Source organism: Chanos chanos, chromosome 1, assembly GCF_902362185.1.
Source record: "Chanos chanos chromosome 1, fChaCha1.1, whole genome shotgun sequence".
Taxonomy (NCBI): domain Eukaryota; kingdom Metazoa; phylum Chordata; class Actinopteri; order Gonorynchiformes; family Chanidae; genus Chanos; species Chanos chanos.
Genome location: NC_044495.1, coordinates 10359281 through 10384380, shown reverse-complemented (window position 1 = coordinate 10384380; position 25100 = coordinate 10359281). Strand labels below are relative to the sequence as shown.

Here is a 25100-nt window from a genome sequence, read left to right as displayed (position 1 = left end):
TCTTATTTTTATTCTCTCTGTTTTGTTTTTTCTTTTCTTTTTTTTGTGTGTGTGGTGATAATGCCATGCTCAATCATGTAGGAATCTGTCAGAGGGAATTTGGGACATATTTAGAAGATGCGCTGGGAGGCCTGTCAGCCAGTGGCTGGTGAGGGTGGTAAGGGCTTTGTGGGGGTAGGGGAACGGGGAGGGGCGATTATATGCCGCCTGGGGAGTGCTTTTGTCTGGGCCCCATGAGAAGGAGAGTTAAGAACACTTAGCCCGCGGGTAGACGCGTGGCAGTGTGGGCTAAAGGGGGGGGGGCAATGAGGGGCTCCCTCACTGGTTTTTAAAGTCAAGTTCCCCCTGAGACATGATGGATGAAAGGCAGAAGGGTCATCCCCTCTGACATGGCTTTGCTTAGGGACTCACCTTCAAGTGCTCTCTCGGCGAGAAGCCTATCAAAGCCCATACATTAAATCTGCAAACGGCCTGTCTCTTTTAGGATGCCTCTGCTAGCATGCCTCAGAAAGCTACCAGCTATCATGTTCATCCAAGTGTCTTCCTTGTGATATGAATGGTAGGTTTTGCCTTAATAATGATTTGACAGTTTTCTTCTTCGCAAACTATTGATAAGAGCACATACTGAAAGTCTTTTGCCTTTGGGGTGATTTAAACACCTGAAAGCATTACCAGCGGCGACTGCTGACATCACAAGAAGGGTATAAAATGGGTGGGATGTGTCATCATTCCCATGGTTACTTTTGTCAGTCATTCCTTCACTTTTTTAGTTTTTGCAAAGAAAATTGTCGTGATCTAAACAGTCTTCTGTTGAAAGATGTCAGGCTGTAGTTGTGTTAAGAGGTGAAGGTTATTCTTATCGACAAATAGCAAGGTGTCCCTAGAGTTCTGTCAGGCAGGGTTATTATGTTAGCTCTGCAACTGTGAAATCAGCTCTCCCCTTCCCCTGGCCATTTGTGTATCTGTGGCAGATGCAATTTATGGCAAATTGCGTTTATGGCTAACATTTCTCAAGGTTCTGCTTTATTTCACATAATCAAGAGAAGTTTAAGTGATCCATTGTAGAGAACATTGGAGGAAGTGCACACAGTTTACATAGCTGAGGAAATGTAAGCCCGTGCTTTGTCATATGTGTATCCTTTCCCCCAGAGACTGGAGGGCTCCAGCTTTTCCCAGAAGCCCCAGGGCTTCGCTACCCTTTTCCGCAGGCCTCTTTAAAGCTGGAGCCACTGCATTCAGGCCCGTTTTACTGCATTCACGAGCAGGCTAGCGCTCCATCTTAAATCTGCCCTATGATGGACAGGTACTATCTGCAGGTGTCAGAGTGACACTACATTCTAGCACAAACAATACATGCTTCACAAGCAGTCAGCAGACAGCAGCACACTCACTGACCCGTCACATACGCCTTGCTACTGCTGCCCGTTGTGTGTGTTTGTCTGCTTGTTTGTTTCTCTCTCTCTCTCTCTCTGTGTGTGTGTGTGTGTGTGTGTGTGTGTGTGTGTGTGTATGTGTTACTTGAGGGAAGGATTGCATATATTCTTACCTTTACACTGCAATAACACATGCAGTACATTTCACTCCTGAACAAGTTTTTTTTCTCTCTCCCTCTCTCTCTCTTGTGTTTTTCTTGCATTGTATAAATCAGATTACACGCTTATTAACATATAGTTCAATTTACCAAGTGGAAGTAGTCACTAAGGGAGGTGCATAGTACTGCATGGCCCTGATTTGTATTCCTGTGCTATGCAAAGCAGCCGGTGCTGGAGACCGCCACTGATTCAGACGCAGGCTGCACATTGTTTTTGCCACAGGCTACAGCTGGTTCCAACTGGACAGCATATCACAGCGCCGTCTCCCACAAATAATGGAACCTTGTGTTCTTCTGTCTGCTTTCTGCACAACAGGAGAGACAGACTCAAAATAAATAAATAAATATGGGAGTGGTTCAACTTGGAACATGAGAAATAAGGTTTTTGGGGGTTTTTTTGAGAATTTGAGAAATGTTTTTCTCTGACATCTTTTTTTTTTTCCCAGACCTCATGTCAAATGTAAAGAGCGGCTCATTTGTTTTTAGGTGCATTCCGGCAGTGAAGTATAAAAATAGAAGAAACTGGTGGGGAAACCGCTGTTATTCTGTATCCTGCCTGCTGGTCCATATGACTAAAGTCTCCTCTTTGGAAGAGGGGGGGCTGGTTGTAAGTTTGAAAAGATCAGGGATGAGTAGGTAGAGTAAGTGGCTGTCTGTCGCTCCCTCTGATGTCTACCTGATTTAAAGCATTAGTTGAAAATGCCAAATACAGTGAGAGGAAAATGGAGTGTTTGCCGCATGGATAGACATAGGACACTGAGCAGCCACACTCAGAGTATATGACAGAATAACCCAGTGGAAATGATGGAATTAAGATCCCAAACACCAACCACTGATAAACAATAAATACCACCATCTGAAATATACTGCGGGTTGTCTGTAATGATAGGAACGGAAAACATGCATGCGACAGGGTGAGTGCAGTTCCCTTGTGCAGTGCTTCTACCAATTTCACAATCACCCTTATCCTATTTCTCCACCTATACACTGTATCGAATTATGTAAATGCAGTCATACTTATATTTGTTGGGTGTATGTCTTTCCATACTGTCAACAATTTTGTTCCCATTTTCCACTCAACATAATAATATATATTTTGAATTATTTTGGCATTTAAGGTTGTTGCAGTCTGTGGAGACGAGAGGGAATATGAATTTCAGAAAGGGTGAAGGGAGCTCGTCAGACGCCCGCTAAATATGAAATGACCTTTCCTTAATGTTGATAATTGTGCCTGTTCAATATTTAGTCTCTCTGTTTCCATTCACTGAAAGAAATCCACATTGACACTGATGTCTATAATTTATTACAAACACCTAGAATCCTTTTCTAAATTAGTTTAACATTTTGATTAATCTTAAATCATGTTATTTCTCTCATGCAGGTATTTTGTTTCATTACATAACTGCCAAACACTCGTCGTGAAGAGTTATGGGGTTATCACTCCATACAAATATCATTTGAATTAAATCTCTGTATTGCTGTTAAAATATAATATACCATTTCTCTCTGCATGTTTGGAGTCATATCATATTGTATCATATATATGTGTGTGTGTGTGTGTGTGTGTGTGTGTGTGTGTGTGTGTGTGTGTATTTTTTTTTGTACTTTTGAGATTCAGCACTAGCTTTCTGATTCATGGATGGAGGGATAGATGGGCAGAGGGATCCACGAGAGCTTATTTGTCTTCATAGTAATCAATATCTTGTCCTTAGTTTGTCACTTAAACTCGCTCTGTGGATGTGACTAGGGCTTGCAATGATTTTCAGTGTCATGGAGTCTGTTGAGGAATGGAATTCTATTGACTGAAATAGGCCAGAGATACGTCCCTGGAGATTAGCCAGATCATTCAAACCATTTTGTTTGTAATATGTTGTCTCCAAGTCCCATTGGTATCAGATGCACTGTATGTTTCTGTTGACACAAGCTGCAGTGTTTTGCATGTGCATTTGAGTGAGTAGTACACATAGCTTAATAAGATTTTTTTAATAGGACAAATTAGAGGGTGATGATGGCTCTGTACACTGAAATTATTTTTTGAAAGATACAGAAATATGCAAGGGATGCTGTTACTGACTCAAAATATTTGAAAATATTTATCTTTTTCCTAGAGTAACTGGATTCATATGGAGGTGGTTAAGAGCTGACATACCTGTGTGGGTAGCTGCCGTTGTATCTGCCAACACGGCATGTTGCACCAATCGTTTTAGGTCAGAAAATATTTAGAATTTTCTCATCTTTCAGCATTTTATCAAGGGTACTAAATATAAAGCAGCATAGTGCACATTTGCGCTGTTGCACGCTTTTATGTTTTATACCAATAAGACATTCAACGCGTTCAGTTTTAAATTAATCTTTTCCACGCATCCCTGTTTTGCAATTCAATCAAACATACCTCAGTATCCAGTGCTGTATTCAGTCACTGTTTAACAGTATTTTTCTCAGGGAGCCTGTGTCCTTTAGAGTGTACCATTTGAAAAATACGGATGCAAATGAAGGGGAGAATATAAATACTGATTGTATGCTTTGGCACTAAATGCCTGTCTTATCTGGTTCAAGTGGAAAATGGTGGGCCAGGCCCCACTGCCCTCCACCGACACGTCTCCACGGCAACGGGAGGCAGCTGAAAAATGGCATCCAGACATAGATGCCCCTTCATTAAATATCAACATAGTCACTGACAGCAGAGATAATAGCCAATAACAGAGTATTATGTCCTGAGTAAATGAAATGCTCTTGGGACCAGCTGTCATGCTTCGGGGAGTTATGCCTTACTGGGGCAAAACACAGCCATAGTTACTACACTCCCACTGAATAAACTGCTCTTGGAACACAATCCTTGCCTCAGTGCATGAAGTGGGAGGTAAGCTTTGCTGCTTCAGGATTTGCATAAAAAAAAGAGAAAAACCCAAACATGTAAGATATTTTTCCATCACATCAGAATTGCTTAACAGAGTTATAAAATCTGTCAGAATTTCCACATTAAATCTTGGTAGACTTTTAATGATTTTTTTTCTGTTCATTTTAGGTGTGTAGGTGTAATGATACTGAATTATATGGCTAATTCTGACTGCTGCTGTCTAAAATAAAAAAGAAAGTCAGAAATTGTTTTTTTTTTCTTCTTTTTCTGCAGTACTCTTATCTGGATTTTAATGTATCTGCATATTTTAATATCATCGTTTGTTTTTTCAGGTGGAATTGGTGGTAAACATAATCAAAATGTAATGTTTTCTGCAGCACAGAACATTGTGTTCAAAATGGCTGTCAGCAGCGTTCTCGGTCCTCATTCCAGTGAGAGCTATTGTTTCTGCATTCTGACACGAGATTCGACAACATCCGGGCCCTTCATTGGTCACATCACCTAACAAATGTGCAGTCTTGTGTGTGCTGAAATTGCTGATGGTAATCTTGCTTCTGCTCCATTGGACAGATCCTTTCCCGTTTCCTGCCTCATCAACTCTCATTTTGAAGCACAATCTAGCTTCCCTCACCCCTGTCTAGCCTCCTGAAATGACAATTTTTTAGCCACATTCAATAGGGTTGAGTAGAAGGTGCACATCATCCTTCTTTGATGTTGTGCTTATTCCTGGTCCTCTTCTTTTTTCTTTCTTTTTTTTTTTTTCTTTCTTTGTCCTTTTTTGGCCTCGTGTCAGACATCGTATCCCATTACATAAAATTAGTGAGCTAGAAACTAGCCAAGTCTGCTTTGAATGAAGTATTAAAATGTGGTTGGAATTTTAAACAGATGAGTAAGCGTCACAGTCTTTCACTAAGGGGAAATCTGAAGAACGCTTTATCTAGAAAATTTTAAATTTTATTTCTGTGGTATTTGTTTTATGTTATTTTGCAGTGAATGTATGTATGTGATACATCCCTGTATTTCTGTGTTTTTGTCTCAGATATTTTAGTGTATATTCCTTCATTTATTTCACAGATTAAAGCTTGCCATTGCTTTTTGTTTTTTTTTTAATGCGAAGAGCTATGTTACAGAGTGAATGTGATTTGTGTTAGATATTACTCAGGACTTCAGTGTTGTAGGCTATTACTAATTTTATTTGCAAAACTGAGTTACAGCTACTTCATTTTGTCCTCAAATATGTATTTTCTCTCAAAATACTGAAGCGACGCACATATATTCAGCGTACAAACATTTATTCTGAGGCATTATTTTATATACTTTTGATGAAGCTCTGCTTGAAATGAGTTTCTGGCTGGACTGCAGAAGCTTTAATCGTTTTATTTTCTCCTTCAGATGGCCTCTGTGTCCCTCAGCTCCTTACCTCAGTCATACCTGTAATTGAAAATATGAGAGAATTAATGAAATACAGCTAATGCCAGAGATCAAAAAGAGCTGGGAAATTTAAATTAGCTGGGTATGAAATTGCTTTCCCTGGATTGTGAAAGCAAAGCTTAAACAGTAACCTGCAGCTTTGGAAAAATGGAATAACAATTTGTGTGGAATGGAAAACGAGACCACTAAAGCAGTAATCTTTGTCATTTCGAGAGCCGATCTACATGTCGTACATATAGCATTTCTCTACTTTCTGTACAAAGACTCCATCAACCCATTCCAGAGGTAGGCATCTGATAGCTTTCCCCATTTCCCACCCGATGGGTTGATAAAATCGTGCCCTTTTAAACTGCTAGCGCTTCCCGTTGCTTTATCTTTTGCTGAGAAACTCTGTGGCCGAGATGAAAGTAGTTTAATCTGCCGTTATGTATTTGAAATGCACGTTATGCTAATCGTCCACGTTTTTAACCAGACCGATCTGTCACTAAATTTAGCCCTGTTAAAACAACACTGAGAAATGTGTCATCGTATCGTTTTTGACATTTCTATTTATCATAATGATTCATTCATGAAGCATATGGATCCTAAGAAGTATCATATGTTTCTAGTTAGACCTTTCACTTTGATCAGTTTTACATTGTTTTTTTTTCTATTCTTTGTTAGAAATCTTTTGTAACTTTTTTTTTTCATTTTTATTTTTATTTTCATTTTCGTAAATTCTGTGATACTGTGAACCTAAATGTCTGTGTGCTGTTTTATCTTTGAGAAACCCATATCTCTGAATAATGAGTTCAAAACGCTGTGATTTATGTGGCCATTTATGCTAGAATGACCCTCAAGTCAGCTGAAAAAAGACCCCTTATAGATGTATGAGTGGGCAAAACAAAAACCGTTACGTGCACTTGAACATGCAGAGTGTGTTCGTGTTTCTTAGCTGTTGCAAAAGACCAACAGATGGTCAGATCTGGAATTCCTGTTTTCTCACACCTGGTTTATTGCCAATTCACCCTGCTGATATCTCGCCTACTCCCTCGCAACAAAGTCATGTCACAATCTCTCGCACTACATATTAGAACCGGAGGCTCTGATATGCTTTACGCACTCCACAATGGTGCTTTTCAGTGTTACGTTTATGTGTTTCATTTAAGCAAACTGGCAGTGCTGAATAAATAGACCTCCTACCCAAAAATAAGAACAAAATATATTCATTTATTCATTATTTTAACAATCTGAGAAATGTGCCTTGCCCTCTAAATGGTCCTTCACACTCTGTAAATTAAATCTGCTGCTTTTTAATTAACTGTAGAGAATTTTCCAGGACAGCAAGTTTTCAGCTGGACATTCACTGTAAAGAGAAAGAAATAACACAGGACTGTCATGACAGATAGACTCATCCTCTTATTCATAAAAAAAAAGTGCCATGAATGAGCAAATACTTATTACGTATAAAATATTTTCTCTTCACTTGAATTTGTACTATACTTACTGAAATATACATTTTGATGTGTTATTATTGTTACTGAACTCTGTAAGTGAAAGCACAGTGGTCTGTCGAGGATGTCATTTTAAGTTCTTACTGAGGACCAGAGCATGCTAAGCAGTTGGGCAAGGACATTCTACAGCATCGTGAAACAAAACAGCTGAAATGTGTGAGTTTATGACACAAAGTGAGAGAGTAGTAGTAGTAGTAGTAGGTGTGACGGATTTTAGAGGTGGTAGAGGTATTGTAGAGCATGCTGCTAAGGGCTGATCATTAATTAATTTTATAAGTGTGTGGAGAAATAAACACCTGAATTGTTTTAAATGGATCATAATGTGATGTATTTAGGCCAGAGGTTAAGTTTTCACAAGCTGTCCTGTGTCAGTCACTGTAGGAGAGAAGGAGATGGAGTGGGAGCGAGAGAAAGAGAGAAAACGTGTGCGAGCCAAGCTAACAGTAAGCTAACTGTAGCAGCTATGAGCTGCAAAAGGGAGGAGCAAGTCATCAGAGCTGAACATGGATTGCGGCAGGGAGGCCTCCCTTTGCCACAGTGCACCCAGACAGAGAGACACACACAGACAGACAGCATACAAGTAGAGCTGCTCTCTGCTATACTGTATGATCAAATACACGTTTGTTTTATCACAAGGTCAGCAGTATTGAAAACATGCATACAAATATCAAACCGACGATGAGCATTGAGCTGCATTTAGATTATTTGGTGTTTTTTGTTTGGGGGGGGGGGGGGGGGGGGGGGTGTAGGCCTCTCGTGAACGAAGATGTGCGTAATGCTTTATATAGGACTGTGAGTCTTGTTTTTGGGACAGAGCTTTTGGCCGAGTGACGGTTTTCTCCAGGTCTCCCGAGGTGAGACCAGGGAGATGGGGCCTCTCCTTCACACTCCAGGTATCGATCCCGCCGTCACTGCCCCGTGACAGATGCTCGGGCCGGTTCCGTCTGGATTCTCCCTGTGGATGTGCAGGGATAGATTAGCCTTAGCCGTGCTCTCAGCGTAGGGCATAGGAATAATCCGCGGCATAGTGAAGATGAGGAGAGGCAGGCAGGGGGAGGGACTGTCACTGATTAGCTCTAATTACACACTCTATTGGTGATAATGCACTCATTTTCATCACGCAAAGGAGAATGTGTTTCACACCTAGCTCCTGTCTGCTATTATGCTCTAATGATGAAAAGGATAATAACACAATTCTAGAGTGCCTTTGACTGTGCATTATTCTAAAGGACATACATGTGTTAAGGCATTTATTCTTTTCACAAGTTCAGGCTTTGAAGCACTGATGTTGTTTTTATTTATGCTGAAGAATTTATCAATCAAAATAAATTAACTTTGTCAGGATGAATGCCATATTCCTGAATGACTGGTTGGAAAAAATGTAGTAACTACAAAAAAATAAATATATATATATATATATATACACACACACACACACACACATACATGTAAAATAAAAAATTGTTGATATCTCTCAGAAATTTTGTATATCATCATGGAGGGTTTTTGTGAATTTTTTGTTTATATTCATTTAGAATTTTAATGTTAATTTGTTACACTAATGGGAAAAAAATAGCTACATGCACTGTAAATGAGATGTTTTAGATGAGGCCAAAGGGATGAAAATCCAGTTCTTTCTATATTTCTCTCTGTTTTTGTTTTAATAGCAATCCTTTAATATCTGTACAGATTTTCCTCTGTTAATGATAATACATATAGCAACAAACACAAATAGCTGTATGGTATACCAGGAACATTTAATACTCCATCCAAACATCTGGCTCTGAACCTTCAGCTGTCTGCTGTGACATACACGCGTGACATATATGTGTGATCTCTCATGGTTTTGGAGTGAGTGAGGCCAATCTGTGGAGAGCTCTTTTTTTCACCACCATCCGTTTGTCCTGAAAGAGTGGAAAATGGAATGGATCAGAATGTTTCGTGCTCAGTTTCATGTGCAAATTGTACTCTGAGAGCTTTTGTCCTGTAATGGTCTCCTGCCTAGAGCACATTAGATTTATGACCAGCATAACTCCAGTATCTCTCCTGGGTCTCCCCAACACCCACACCAGTGAACCCCGCTATGACAAATATAGAACTATACATCATATTGTGTGTTGTGTGGCGGGGGGGGGGGGGGGGGGGGAAGACATTAAAGGACTGTTACAATTATGATATGATAACAATCACTGTCCCTTATGCTGATTTGACTAATAATGATGTTTTCATTAAGAATTCATAATTCAGCACATTTGCTATCTCTCATGTGGCTCATCACCTAACCCCTCCTTTCTGTCAGTGTTCCCATTATGGAGGAGATTAGGTCCCTCTGCCCCCCTGAGGATTTTCATTAAAAATCTATACAGATAAGACTTGTTTGGAGGAAGGCTTCAGAAAGAAAAAAAGCCAGGGGAAATATGGGACTGTATTCAAGCATTTTTTTTTTTTACTTTCTCTCTCTCTTTTTTTTTTTTTTTGTTTGGTTTTTGTTCCAGCGGTGAAGCAGCCAGAGTTTGGAAACTTTCGCTAAACAAAAAGCTTGAAATGTCAGTGGAACAAAAGGTCATTCCGTACTCTTTGTGGTCTTTCTAATATGTAACTCAGTCAGTTCGACTTATGACTGCTTTATTCACATTTGACAAAGGGACATATAATACGCTTTTGTTTTTTTGTGTGCTGAAACTGTCAAATATGATTAATTCTCGTACTCTTTAAGATTTACTCAGATCTTTTAAGTTTTTTGATCCGTCATTTCATTATTGCTCAAGGCTTCAAACAGAAAGTTTATAAGATGCTGACTGAGCTGTGAATATGTTTGGTATTTTGACACTCCCACAGTTTCATACACTGCTACAGTGCTTTCTTTCCCTTGCTACAGTCTCTCTGTCTTCTCACCCACTCTTTGTAATCGACCACATTTTCTTCTCAGCGTGGGCTAAATCTCATTAAGAATTAAGGGCCAGGAGATTAATGGAGAAGGTAACATCTGGTGGTAAAGCATAACAGTGTCTTTAGTAAAAACAACACTCTGTTTTATTAATAATTAATCAGAGTCCTGCCCGGGTTGCTTTGAGGGGAGCTGAGATATCTGTGATGGTGGGTTTCCGTGCCGACCATGGCAGAACAGAGATAAGGTGTCTTGAGCTATTTGAGGAGCACTCCTGTTTCTCCCTGAAGCAAACTGCTAATGGCTATTTCACCGCGAGGTGGATTATTAGAGTTGGCAGGGCATCAGTACAGGCCTGTACCCTGGCTTCACGTGGCATAGTGTCTCATTAGATATGCTGAAGTGTGACTGACCATGTTTTTTACATATTACTACTCCCTACAATCCACAGCGAATGCTATTATATCGGTTTTCAGAGGTGTGCAAATATTTTCTGTAAAGCTTAATCCTTGTTTTGACTTTCACAAATGATCTGTGTACAACATACTTAAGGAATAACATCAGCGTTACATGTGAGAGTCTGTATGTGTAATGTGGAGTGATATTAGTTCTCAGAAAAACTGGGAATTGATTTGGTCCAGTGGTGTATTCTCTAGCAGCTCAACAATAAGCATTTGTTCATTGCTTTATGTATCCTAGCTAGAATATGAATGTACTTTAGAATAGCATGAACTAAGATTTGAACACCATTAAGGATGGAAACAAGAAAGAAATCTCTCCACTATCTTAAAATCTTTCCAGTGCACTGTAACACATTATAATAATTTTTTAAATATGGTTACCATTAGTAACTGGTATTATTTGGAAAAAAAAAAGCGCTATTATCTATGCGTATACCTTATACAGATAGCTTGTATGCATATATAAAATAGCGGTTCTTAGTGAGCTCTCACATTACATCATGCGCAGTAAGACTGCATAGAGACAAAGAGACAATAACATATTCTGCCAAATATCATGTGCTGCTGATATGGTCCACAGCCTGTAGATATGCTTCTGAGCTGAATTACCATGCAAAGTGTATCACAGCTGGGCACAAGCACTCACCATGATGAGAAAATTAACTCTTCCAGATCCTCCACTACATCACATGTGTGATAGCAGTGTATATTCAGTCTCAAGCTACTCAACACAGTCACACAGCCACATAGTATGGAAACAAATATTACATAGATGTGTTAAGACCTGTGTTTGCTGTTCTATAAGGATTTATGAGGAACTTTTCCATCCTGCACCGGCGCTTTGATAATAAATCAAGTCTGCCATTAACAATAAAAACGCTTTTTGGCACCCTGATGCTAATTTTTAGTTTATGGTGGCTGTCTATCGAAGTGGGTATTTTTACCCTCTCCTCACAGCTCCTTAGCTCTCCTCCTGTCTGGTGATTAATGGAGTGGGGATGAGAGGGAGTTACCCTGTTTGCATAAATGTGGAGACAGTGGCTCCTGTACCTTGAATTCTAATGACCAGTGGGGTCATAGACCGCTCATATCCCAAGAGTGTACCTAGTGAACAGGCGCGGGCATGCACACCAAGGGCCTTAACATTTGTAAGACATACACATTTAGCCTTTCTTATACCTTCAATTAGTATAAGTGTAGTTGTGAAAGTGCATGGCAAAGCATAGAAATGGAATGGTTTGATATTTGCATTCTGAATTTTTTTTTTTTCTTCTGTGACACGATTATCCTTTCCTGGGGATAGAGTGCAGACTAAAAAGAAAGTCAAACTCTTACTGGGTATACAGAACTGGTGTTTTTACAGGGATTGCAGTCTATACCTTGTTACATTCAGCTGTGCGAATACCCACTGGACTCTGGTATTTTCACCCTAAAAGACAGGCATCTAATTGAAGATGATCTTACAGATAAGTGTTCCAGACTTCTTGCTCTGACATCTAGGCCCAAATGCGCTCAGGGAGTGTTTTTAATCCCCTCTCAGCCTTGCTGCCCCTGTCTGACTCTCTCACTCCACTTCCATTTAAAGCAATGTTGCATCGTGAGGGATTTCACTGCACTGTCACTGCTGATTCCAGGAAGCAAGACTCAACTGTTGGAGGATGATGTTGTTGACAGTGTCTATACAGAGATTTTTTGGCACTACTAACATGTTCTCTCTGTCTTGGTACAGCGCGAGAGGAAAACGTGGCCACCTTCCGCGGCTCGGAGTACTTCTGCTACGACCTGTCTCAGAACCCCATCCAGAGCAGCAGCGACGAGATCACGCTCTCCTTTAAGACCTGGCAACGCAACGGACTCATCCTACACACGGGCAAGTCGGCAGACTATGTTAACCTGGCGCTGAAAGATGGAGCCGTTTCACTCGTCATCAACTTGGGTTCCGGGGCTTTTGAGGCCATCGTGGAGCCCGTCAACGGCAAATTCAACGACAACGCCTGGCACGATGTCAAAGTCACTCGCAACCTGCGACAGGTAATGGACTCTGGTTAAAAGAATTGAAGTCACAGTCACAATTTGGTCAAACAAAATCCAGAAAGCCAGCAGGATATCTCAAATTTAAAACGCACACCCGCATATTGAGTATACTTTTCTTATTCATCTTAAACAGTGTAACATTTAATGACTAATATCTCTTTTTTTCAATTTCTATTTTTCCAATTTTCACTTTTCTAAATTTGACATGTTCGTTTACTTGTAATCAGAATCTTCAATTTCTGAATTTACTAACGTCTTTTTTTTCAAATATTTACAAATTGAAGGAGGACCTATCTGCTCTCTGACTTCTTCACGTTTTGCTTCATGTTTTGCCTCCTCAAGCAGTCACCTCTGTCAGGAGCCATCAGAGGTGTGATGGCTTCAAGAGGCTGCCTTCACTCGCCTCTAGATATTCACCTCACTCTCCTAAATAGTCTGCCTTATCAGGGGAGCAGGGAGAGGCTTCAGCCAAGCTCAACCGTTTCATTTACCCACAGCCAATCTCTGTTCAACTGTTAAATCGTTCACCACACTGCATTTTAAAATATGTAAATATTTAGTGTGGTTTTGCCCCTCAGGAGTAAAAAAAAAGGACGTTTCTTTCACTCAGGAAGTGTGGAGGTGCAAACACAGTCTGTTTTAGCTTGGATATTTAGGGACTGTTTCCATTTTCTTATTTTGACTAGCAGCTTTTTTTTTTTTTTTTTTTACCATCAATCCAAAAACTTGTGCATGCATCAAGCATGCACATGCTATAACTGAAGAGACTTTTTAAACCAGTGTGAAACGGGTTTGTGGTGAGTTGGAAACTAGGAGCTACTCACCCTCACAAACAGTGGAAAAGCTAGGTGTAGATCACACAAATGTGGAGGGAAAAAAACAGGAAATTCTTTAGTATGGGTTACAAATGAAAGTAAATCCGCTTTTGATTTTCAAGGGTTTTTTTTTTTTTTTTTTTTGAGTATGTGTCAACACAGCCATGAGTGTGACAGATATACAGCTTCCCTGCTCTACATATATTTTGTCTGGGATTAATAGGTTTACCTCAACCCCTACGTCTACTCCTTCTCTTTCTTTAACTTCCTCTCACTGTTTTCAGTGTGTCTCTCTCATGCTTTGCCCCTTACCGGAAAAAAACAACACGCTTTGCAGGACAAAAACTAACCACTCACAGTACAAATCACTATTTTACTAACCGTTACTTACCCACTAATGCACTAACACCCCTATTTATTCATCATGTCTTCATTTTAATTTCTTTTCTTTTCTTAAGAATCCTTTTGTTCACTATTTAATTTCCTTTCTTCCCCAGCATTCAGGCATTGGACAAGCTATGGTAAACAAACTACATTGTCTGGTAGATATTTTTTTTTTTTTATTTTCCTTTTTCAGTTTGCCATGTGCTCCCTTTCCTTCTTTCTGTTTTCTTTCGGTCTTCATCCTAAACACAATTAAGAAATGTAAGGAAATGGGGTTGGTATTGTGGCCTTCACCTTAACTTCTACCTCCTGGTCTGTATTTCCACCAAGGCTTCAACTATTTTTTCTTGCTTTTCTTTAAACTTTCCTCCTCTCTTCGAAAGACTTTAGCGTCTTGTATTTTGTAGGGCTTATTAACAAAGCCTTTTTGTATTTTTAAAATTGATATTTCATATATATATATATATATATATATATATATATATATATATATACATGTTTTATTTTTCTGACTGTCAATGAAACTGGCAGAAGCTTTCCACGCATCAAAGAAAGCACAAGCTAAAGTACTTATCAGGGGAGCTTCGACAGTTGTCTCTAGTACGCTGTTTGCATGGCATGCTGACCCACCCGCTCTCTGGCTCCAGCTAAACCTCCACCTGTCTCCACTTGTGCCGTCCAGTGTGCTAATCTGTGTCACTAACACCGAGCCTCTCAACTGAACATCACCCCCCATCTGTCTCCCGTGTGTTGTCTTTGCATGTCAGTGAAAGTGGTGAGCAATAAAGTTTGTGTATCACTACATCTCATAGCTTTTTCTTAACGGTTGCGCTGCATGCTTTTCCAAGCTTACGTAACAGCTTTCAACGAGCCCTGTGCCTGCATCCCTCATACACAGTTTTAATTCTAGTTACAGAAAAAAAGTGTCTAGCTTACCTGTCTGTGGCTTGCTCTTATGTAGTCTTAGGAATATATTTAGCTGCATTTGTAGTATTAGGAATACATTTTTAGATGCATGCTAATCAATGTCTGAACTAACCAAATACTCACTGTGTATGAGTTAAACAAACATAAGTAATTTGTCATTTTACTAACCTTTCAAGCCAATGTCCCAGACTAAAAAAAGAAACAAACAAACAAAAAACCCCAACTCATTTCTTACACCATCAAAGATAAAGAAAATATGCCGCTGAAATATTTTCTTTACCTGTCCTGTCTGAGCCTGCGAGAGAACTGAGGTTCATTAGGAGAATCAAATGCCTGTCTAGCCAGAGCCAGAAGTCAAAGGACCTGGACTAAGCAGCAGTATAGGGCATAAAAAAACGATGCAGCCAAATTGAAGCTAACGCAATGGTGCCAGGGGAACGAAACGATGCAATGAAACCAGCAAGGTCATCAGAGGATTTCTCCTCCCTTTTGTAATTCCTGTCTGATAGGTAACTATCTCGGTAGACGGCATCCTCACCACCACAGGTTACACGCAGGAGGACTACACGATGCTTGGCTCGGACGATTTCTTCTACGTCGGGGGAAGTCCAAGCACGGCGGATTTACCTGGCTCGCCTGTGAGCAACAACTTCATGGGCTGTCTGAAAGAGGTAGGATAATGCGTCAACGTTGGTTCCTAGTGCAAACGTGCTACCGCACTGATAGTAGCGGAGTGTGTGCGGTACCATGGCCTTGTTTGGCCCGAGAAGAAGGAGTCAGTTGGGATAGAGAACGAAATTAAGGATGCTAAATTTAATAAAGCTTGTCGGGTGAGTAGGATGAAGCAGACATCAGTATCTGTTGTGTTCCTTCTTAATGCAATTCACATGAGATTCTCCATTTTCTCAGAGAGAAAATTGTTACAGGCGTATTTAATTTGACTTTTCAATTGTGATACAATCACATGATTCATTTATTGGAGTTGCCAGGATAGAAGCTTGAGAGACTGGCTGAAATGATATATGCATTCACCATCTAAATTCCACTTCTCCTGGCTGGTTTCTGAAATAGAGGGTTCCTAGAGCCAAAGATGTGTTTAAAAGAAAAGAAAAGAAAAAAGAGAAAAGAAACAATGACGTTGGAGAGCATCGGGTATGAAACACATAATGGCCAATCTCAGTATAATGCTGCATCTATGAGCAGGGATGGATGCCGTCACCTCTGAGCAGATGTTAATTACCACATGCATTTAATAAGTCTACCTCCAGGCCTGCACAATACAATTAACTAATGAATTTATCTTTAACTTAGCTACAAATAGGCAATTCATCTTTCAGGAAAAATTCTCATAGAATTCAGAGCCGATATCTTTGTTGAGTTGATCAGGCTTATGAATGCCAAGCTCTTCTCACTGTGCAATTTCAGCTTTAATTGCCAGGTACCCTAACTCAGCCATCCCACAGTACTGCTCAAGTGATAGATTAAAACACACACACACATACAACAGGGGAAAAAAAAAACCCACCAAAAAAAAAACGTTGCTGTAGCCTTTTCCACTCAGGCCAGAGAAAAGTGATTCTCATTTCTGAGATTACAGTAATCAGCTTCATAAGTGTTGTGATGTAACTCCTGGTTGTGCAACACCCTTACATGCTGTGCTAGTGCTATGGGCAAGGTGCTAAGTGCTTAATGTGACAGTCGGATCACAACCTACAGCCTCTGAGCCCAGCACCAACATCGGCAAAAAGAAAACGCTCTTATTTTGCCTCCATCTCATTGTAAGAGTCTCTCAGACATGTTTCTGAGAGAGGCTGATTGTGTCCAGAGAGGAGATATTTAAATTCAGAACCCTGATATTTTCTAACTGTTTTTGCTTGATGATCCATGATGTGGGTGTTATATATTCACTGACTCCTCGCACCAGTGTGATTGAGCATGCCACTATATTCTTAAATCAGTCTAGCCAGGTCTCTTTAATTAGTCTGTCCTATTTTAGCCTTCAAAACACAAACCCATCACCACTCCCACAGCGTGGAAAAAAAACACAGGAAGTGTTTCTGTTTGTGGCTTTTTGTGCTAGTATGTTCTTTATCACCCACTGCCATAGAGTGTAAGAGCTCTGTGGATTATGATGGAATAATCACAAACTGGGAGTTTGGATTTGGTTACCGTGCCATCCAAGAAGCCAAAATATGCTTTACGGGAATACCACTTTCACAATAGGCTTTAATCTTTTAGGCTGAACAATGTCTAATCATGAAATAAATTATTATGTGAATAAAAACAATTAAAATAAATAAATAAAATACCTATCTTACAGATATAATGATGATTGTACTTAATTATCAACAACAGTCCAACTGAACGTTCTCTGCGCTCACATGATTTTATATTTGCTTGGAGACATCTGTTGAGGTTGCACTTGATTTTGAAGTTGAACTAAATCATGTCAAGTGGTTGCAGAAGCTTCCATAGCTCTGCGTTGTGGTCTCTACTCCTCCCCTCTCACCTTGTGTCTCTTAGCTAGCCTATCTCTCACAGCAAGGTATGTTGTCATAATAATCCATCTTGTGTAATTTTCTAGGCCTTATCCATAATTTCAGTTCATTTATAAGTTTCTCTTCTGCCAACAGGCTCTCAGGAACTCATTGGAAATGTATCACTTTGTCTTAGTACGTTTTCTTAGTTCATGTAATGTGTGGCAGGGACTTGTAGGGCACTCCACCTTGTGGCATGGAAGGCTCATTGCACTGACGTGTGACGAAACTAATGCACTGGGAGCAAATTTCATTATTATGTTGGCTGATAAAGTACAAAGGATTGTTCAGGACTTGACCTCTCACAGCAGTGACATACTAAAAAAAAAATTAAATACATAGATAAATAAATAAATGAAGACGGTTTCAAGAAGCATCTCTGTAGAGTGCCACAGCCAGACCTAATCTGTACTTTCAATCCAATCAAAGCATGAAGGACATTAATCAGAGTGAGTCTGGCCATGTGTCTATATGCAGTCTCAGTGATTTCGGGGACAGTGAACCCTTTCCTCTGCAGTGCTGTACTTTGACTCCTTTGCCGACTGCTGGACTGTCACTGTTCCAGTGTGTACCTCTGGTGGATGTCTTTTTTCACTGTGTCAGACTAATTGCATGCAGTCGCTTGTCTGACCTCCTCTCCAGGCTGGTATCTGAGTCCTGCTGCATGTTGTGGCAGGGAAGTGGGTCCGAACAGTGTCGTTTTGACGGATGGGGAGATACAGCTTCTTTCCGGTTGATTCGTTTGGGTGGGCTCTACAGCTTTGGTAATATCTACCATCAGCTACTAAACTTGCCGGCCAGGGAAGCAGGTGAAGCTCTTTGACTCCATGATATTGTTGGATGCTGGGAATTGTAATATCGTGGATATCATAAATGTAATATCATGCTAGGAAAGGTAGATGCAGCAAGAAAAGGTAGATAACTATCAGGGAATTTTTTTTTTTTTTTTTTTTATACTGAAATAAAATTCACTGTTAATACAACTGTTCGTTTTTATCCCAGGCTGTGCTAATAGCTAGCAAGAATGTGAGGGCACAATTAAATTATAAGTTTAGCTATTTACTACTTGCATGAGAATACAGCTACAAAGTCAGCCTTGGCTAGAGAAAAAAAAAGAAAAACTCATGTTGGGGAATTTCTCATGTAAACATCATCTCCCAGTTGCTGGACCTGCTATGACATTTCCTGTGTTACCATGAAGGACCAGCTTGTCTCTTCTCCTGAGCTTCCCCTCTAAACACCAACAGGGTGCCACCTGGGATCCTTGAGTGGTGAATAATCTATACCAATTTCCAACTTTTCTGCAGTTTGACCCGGGGGTCATTAATTCCTTGAGAGTGGTAGGCAGGCTCCTGTGGGCAGAGATTTATAGGCAGAGCAGACAGCTGTGGATGATGAATGCACATGTCATCATCCAGCGCCCAACATAACCGGAGCGGGAGGCCACGGTCAAGCCGAGGACCCCGAAAGGCCCTGCCGCTCCTCCGGCTCTCTGTCTGAGAACATGGTGGCCGTGTGGCTTAAGCCCAACCCTACACAAACATTTCAGTCACTCTTCCTTCTCTCTCCCCATGCTTCACACCACCAGTTTTATCAATCCCTCGCTCATGCGAAGATCTGCTGGCCTTTCTGTCGTGCTAGCATTAAGGACAGGTTGCTGCTGTCTCTCTGATTGTGGAGAGATGTGTGGTAAATGGCTTCCAGGATGAAAATGCCTCCTGTGTAGCCAAGGCCTTACATAAGAAAGCCGAACGTCTCTGTGGCATTTCTCAGTTTATTTCCGAGCATGTCTGCAAGTGGAGATAACGGCCTGATGAAATTCTACTCCATCCTTGCATTCAAACAAGTTTCATTCTTCCTCGACACCCGGCTGAATCCTCACATTCACTCTTGGATGAATCCATTTCATGTACGGAGATGATTTTACATAGGCGGATACTCTGTGGGTGTCTGTTCCTGTCTATGTGTAGATTAAGGTTCAATTACTCCCATTTCCTTTCTCACCTCTCAGGTGTTCTAACTGAGAAATGCCACGACTTCAACCAGGTATGGTTTGATGAAACTTACTATGGTACTATGAAATGTTACTACGGAATTAGGGATACCATGTTTACATCTTGTCAGCATTTTTCTTTACAAGAACTTTTTCTTTTCTCTTTTTTTTTGCAGTAGACTGCTGCATTTTCTCTCACACTATTTCTGACATTTCCACAGTGGTCAAAGAGGTTCTCACAAAGTGAAACAGTATAGCACAATCTATTGGTTCTGTCAGGTCAAGACAGAATTGATTCAGTCAAAGCAATTGATTCATGATTGATTCAAAAACGACAAAATAAGTTAAATAACAAGTTGCATTATTAGGAGGCCAAAGCTGGCTATACCAATTACATGAATGGACATGTGACAGTGCTTGTTTGCTCACTAGCTGAAATTAACCATCTGACATTTCATGTGACGTTTGAGGTTTTCAAATGACAATGCCTGTAGACACACAAATTGCAAAGTATCAATTTGTGTCAGAGATGATGGCGGCCACTGATGACGCCCGTAGATTACAGAGGGGGGAGACTTGATTTAGATAATGAAAAACGCTTCAGATCAGCAACTCACAGCTAAACAGGAATGATAATATGACAAATAGCAGCTATCATTGTCTAATCTGTATCTGACAAGCTTAAGTCATGTCATACACTCAAGGTCACTGCCTGTCTGTTGACAGCCAGAGAGCATGCTGACTCTATGTTAGCGCAGATAGTTTAAGCAAGAACAGATTTAACTACCGAGCGAGAACAGATTGAAAGTTTCTGACATGTCAGTGAGGCATTAACGTCGTGGTAACGGCTGATTTTCCTAAACTGAAGATTCTTGGCCGCATTTGACCTGACCACAGAGCAGCTAGCTGGTTAGCATGTGGCGTCATGAGCGTATGCAGCTTCACTCAGACAGATTTGTCAGGCACTTCAGGCAGACTGGACAGCTGAGAAAATTTTTCATCGTGCCTTGATTACATATTTACTCTGTGTGCTACCCAGCTACTCTGTTGTGAGAGAACATGTGACTTTTCGGAAATATCACAAAACTGTTTTGCATGGTTTAAGCTGAGTTGACTGCAGCCAAGATAAGTGAAGCTGCTAGCTTCTATGCAGCTCACCCAAATGAAGCCCCTGTCTCACTAGCTATTACCCATTTCCCCAACTAACACAGGAATCCTCAGGTTATGAGGTTAAACTTAAATTCTTCAATGAAATATTAGAGTCTTTCAATCTACAGATAGCTTGTAAATAATTTTTTTTAGCCAAAAGAATTCTCATTACCACACCGGTGACATCACTGTTTATGAAATAAGACGAGACAGTAGCATGTGAGAGTCCAGTATGCCTTGATTATCTTAGAAAATGCTGGTAATTTTATGCTCAGGAAGAGCAGTGAAGTCGTGCTTGAGTACTAGCAGTCAGATAAGTGCTGACCTCCTGACATTAACATGTTAAGTAATATTAATCTGATACTCAAACAGAATGTTTCTAAGTTGAGAATATTAGTGGTCCTCCAGGTATAGGATACTGTAGATGTAAGGATGACTGTAGTACCAAAAGGATCAGGTTAATTATACTCTACTCCAGCTCTGGCTCAAAGAATGTTAATGTAACCCATTTTAGCTAGTTCTATTGTTATTCAGAGATATGTGTATGTTTCTGTGTGTGTGTGTGTGTGTGTGTATACTTGCTTTTGCTAACTTAGAGGTGCTTTTTACTGAGACCATACTATTGTACTGGGGATACCTTATAAACCTGGGGTGAAAATCCTAGTTGCCATCAGTAAAAAAAAAAAAAAAAGAAGAAAGAAAAGCAGTTTTTTTACGGAGTTATGGTTGTATTGAGATAACTCAGCTATTGAGATAACGCTAAAAGCATTAATGTTGATATTGATTTGAATAATTAAGATTTTACATCAGAAAGGCATATCTTTTGCATCTGTGCTTAGTGTTTGACATGAAGTAACTGTTGACTGGATTTAGTGTTTCATCTTAATTCAGTTAGATGAGAAAATATGGCCTGAATCATTGTAGTATTTTCAGAAAAATGTCTCACCCAAAGGGTACGTGAATTTCAGTAAAGCCAGGATGAGCCACAAGCTCCAAACTTTGCCATGTGAAATCCCCGCTGTTTACAACAACGGTCAGGACAAAAGCTCTCTGTTCTCTTTCGCTATGGAGTGCGTGTGATGCGGTTTGGTAACCTATGCATGCCTTTGTCTGAGGAAAGGAACACCCTGGGGAAGGTGATATTTATGATCACTCTGATAAGGCTTCTGGTGAAGAGGAAAAGCCTCAATTTCACAGCCACGTCTCTACGGGGACAAAAGACTATCTCTCAGTCCAGTGCCTCTCTCCAGGCTCCTGAGAGATGTGTTGATTAACTGCTGCATCTTCCAGGATTATCCCTAATCTCAGGGCCTGGAAAATCTGGCCATTGACAGCTGTGTTCTAAAAACAAAATCTAGTGTCAATTCCCCCCCCAAAAAATGCACCAACCAGAAGAATTCCCCCTTTCAAAGAAAGCTTATAGCTGTTCAGTCTTTATTTTAAAACAAGAGCTCACTTTGACATGATATGCAGCATGGCTGAGCTATGGGTGGGGATGGGCTGTTTGCCCCGTTTTTTTTTCCCTTATTCCAAGCACACATTAAGTCTAAAGGGTGACGTCAGATTTTCAGATGAGTGGAGGGCAGGCTTTGATGCCCGCGTGTGCTTTTGTAAAGCAGGGTACCACCGCAGCTGTTTTCCTCTTTTGTTAAGTCATTACCATAGTTATCAGGAAAAGCAGACCCAGTTGCATATGTCAGCTTCATGAGAGTCAATTACCACTGAGAGACAGTCATTGTGTGATCGTGACCTTGCCCTCTTGGTATTAACGTTTGCAGGTTTGTATTCTGATTAAAATGAATTTCCTCTGTTTTTCTTTTTTTGTTCTCAGCGTTACAAAAACTTGCTCTCAACATATACACCTAAACGCCTAATCCACACGGACCGCTTAGTATTGTGTGATGTGACAAAGACCTAAATTTTGTCATTTTTTATTAGGATTTAATTCTGTGTGTGTGTGTGTGTCCACCTTTGTACAGGTCGTCTACAAAAACAACGACATCAGGCTGGAACTCTCCCGTCTTGCCCGGATCGTGGATCCTAAAATGAAGATCCAGGGTGACGTGGTGTTTAAGTGTGAGAACGTTGCCACTCTGGACCCGATCTCGTTTGAGACGCCTGAGGCCTACATCAGCCTGCCCAAGTGGAACACCAAGCGAATGGGCTCCATATCGTTTGACTTCCGCACCACGGAGCCCAACGGCCTCATCCTCTTCACCCACGGCAAGCCCCAGGACAGGAAAGACGCTCGCAGCCAGAAAAACACAAAGGTGGACTTCTTTGCAGTGGAGCTTCTGGATGGAAGCCTATACCTGCTATTAGATATGGGCTCTGGGACCATCAAGGTAAAGGCTACGCAGAACAAGGTGAACGACGGGGCCTGGTACCACGTGGACATCCAGCGGGACGGACGATCGGGTCAGTGCAGTGCCAGTCTTCATTAAAACGCCACGTTAGGTCTCAAGACAGTTTTGGCCTGCAGATGCGTCTTTATATAAATATATAGCTATCTAATTATTCAGGCAAAGAAACTTTTTTTTTCAAATTTTTAATTTATTCAAATGTGAAATTGCAATATTGGGATGAGCCTGCTAAATGAACAGACCTCAATTTGCGGTTCTTTTTTTTCTCCTTTCGAAATGTTAATTTCTATTTGATATATTCTAGCAAAACTTTGTCTCTGTGTTATCAGCATAAGCCAGGAGATCTGCTTATGTCAGATGAGAACAACTTTATGAGTCATTTTACTTCTCTTCCTGAGCTCTGTTTTCTCTCTCTCTCTTAAAAAAAATAGATAGCTATTCACATGGACATTCACAAAACATTTAAGGGCTGCAAAACTGTGATAACAGCTCAACTACGTTCAGCAAAACAAAACTATTCTCTGCAACCGTGGAGTTTTTCAGTGTTATTCATAGTTTATCACCCAGTCAGACCCAGAATTCTCCCTGACTTTGTCTATACCTCTCTCGGCATTCCTACGTATCACTCTCACACTCTCACCTCCTCTCTGTTCGTTAGATGCCCTTGAATATCTACACTCTGCGGAATCGATCAGCGACTGTTTCCGTATCAATTCATAACCCAGAGCTCTCCAGCGCTCTCTGGGAATATGAATAATGCAGACTATTAGACAATGCCATGCAGGTGACTGGGCAAGAGTCACTTCTGGAGAGATTATTCCTATTGATCTGTATTTCCCACATGGGCCAAACTGTTTATTCTTTACATCTGCTCTTGAGTCTGAAGCAAGCAACAGATTCACAACTGAGAACAATCCTCTGATATACTGTTGTTGTTTCTCTCTCTCTCTCTCTCTCTCTCTCTCTCTCGCTCGCTCTCTGTCCTGGTCGCTGTTTCTCAGTGAACGAGGATCAGATGCATCTGAGGTTGTAACTGTCAGGGCTTTAAGAATGTCTCTAAATTCGTATCCTGCTAAATTTCAGAGAACAGTTAAGTGCGCAAACGCCCAAGCCGTTGTTCCTGCAGCATCCCCTTCATCCTTGTCTCAGATAATCCCAAAAGATACAGAGATATAAAGCTGTCTTATTATAAGGAAAAATAAACTCTCTATACTGATCCATCTCTCTCTCTTGCTCTCTCTCTCTCTCTCTCTGTCTCTTCCTCTCTCACAGGCACAATATCAGTTAACAGCCGCCGCACTCCATTCACTGCCAGTGGAGAGAGTGAGATTCTGGATCTGGAGGGGGACATGTACCTAGGGGGGCTCCCTGAGAACCGGGCAGGCCTCATCCTGCCAACTGAGCTGTGGACTGCCATGCTCAACTACGGCTACGTAGGCTGCATCCGAGACCTGTTCATCGACGGCCGGAGCAAGGACATCCGGCAAATTGCTGAGGCTCAGAATGGAGCTGGGATCAAACCCTCGTGCAACAAGGTGTCGGGGAAGCAGTGTGAAAGCTACCCCTGCAAGAATAAGGGGGTGTGTAAGGAGGGCTGGAACCGGTTCATCTGCGACTGCACAGGCACCGGCTACTGGTCCCGCACATGTGAGAGGGGTAAGTGCACTGGTTCTGACTGGGATAGGGAAAATAAGATTGATTGTCCGTGGTCAAAGTTTGCAGCCCAAATGCTGAGTCCTTAAAATAAGTCGATATAGAAGATAGAAGATATCTGTTACAGCCAAATAGTAATGAACAGCTGAGTAACATGTGAGATAAATGTGAGCAAAATTGTCTTGCTCTCTCAAAAGATTAAAAGTTATAAAATATTCAGAATCCAAGACAGCGATCAGTGAATAGGCTATGAGCTTGTTTTTAGAGAGATGTTCTCTGCATCTGAATTACTCCTGTATAACATGCATAGAGTCTAGAATATTCCTGCACATTGAAATTGAAATTGAACGAAAGTGCTCGTTATTTATTGTTTGCTTGTTTGTTTGCCTTTTACCCACACATTCCCATCTCGTACAGTTTGTAAACAGGAGGATTAGCAGTCAGTAAAACTATAAGTTCATTAATTTCCCAGCATGTCGCTGTGCTGAGAGGTTAAGGCTATGCCTGAGGAACGAGCGTGTCAGC

The 25100-nt window shown here is 40.8% G+C and overlaps 1 protein-coding gene across 15 annotated transcripts in view; it reads left to right on the top strand.

Moving 5' to 3' along the window:
- The window catches only part of nrxn3a (neurexin 3a), a 217158-nt gene that overhangs the window by 33130 nt on the left and 158928 nt on the right, over positions 1–25100 (top strand). For 6 of the 15 annotated variants that reach the window (XM_030787499.1, XM_030787543.1, XM_030787557.1 and 3 more), the window contains 5 exons: positions 12450–12751; positions 14067–14090; positions 15390–15551; positions 22539–22977; positions 24195–24578. In XM_030787499.1, coding sequence (XP_030643359.1) covers positions 12450–12751; positions 14067–14090; positions 15390–15551; positions 22539–22977; positions 24195–24578 — 1311 coding nt within the window. Of the gene's footprint in view, positions 1–12449; positions 12752–14066; positions 14112–15389; positions 15552–22538; positions 22978–24194; positions 24579–25100 lie in introns of all 15 variants that reach the window. The other 9 variants (XM_030787596.1, XM_030787588.1, XM_030787581.1 and 6 more) reach the window with 2 other exon arrangements.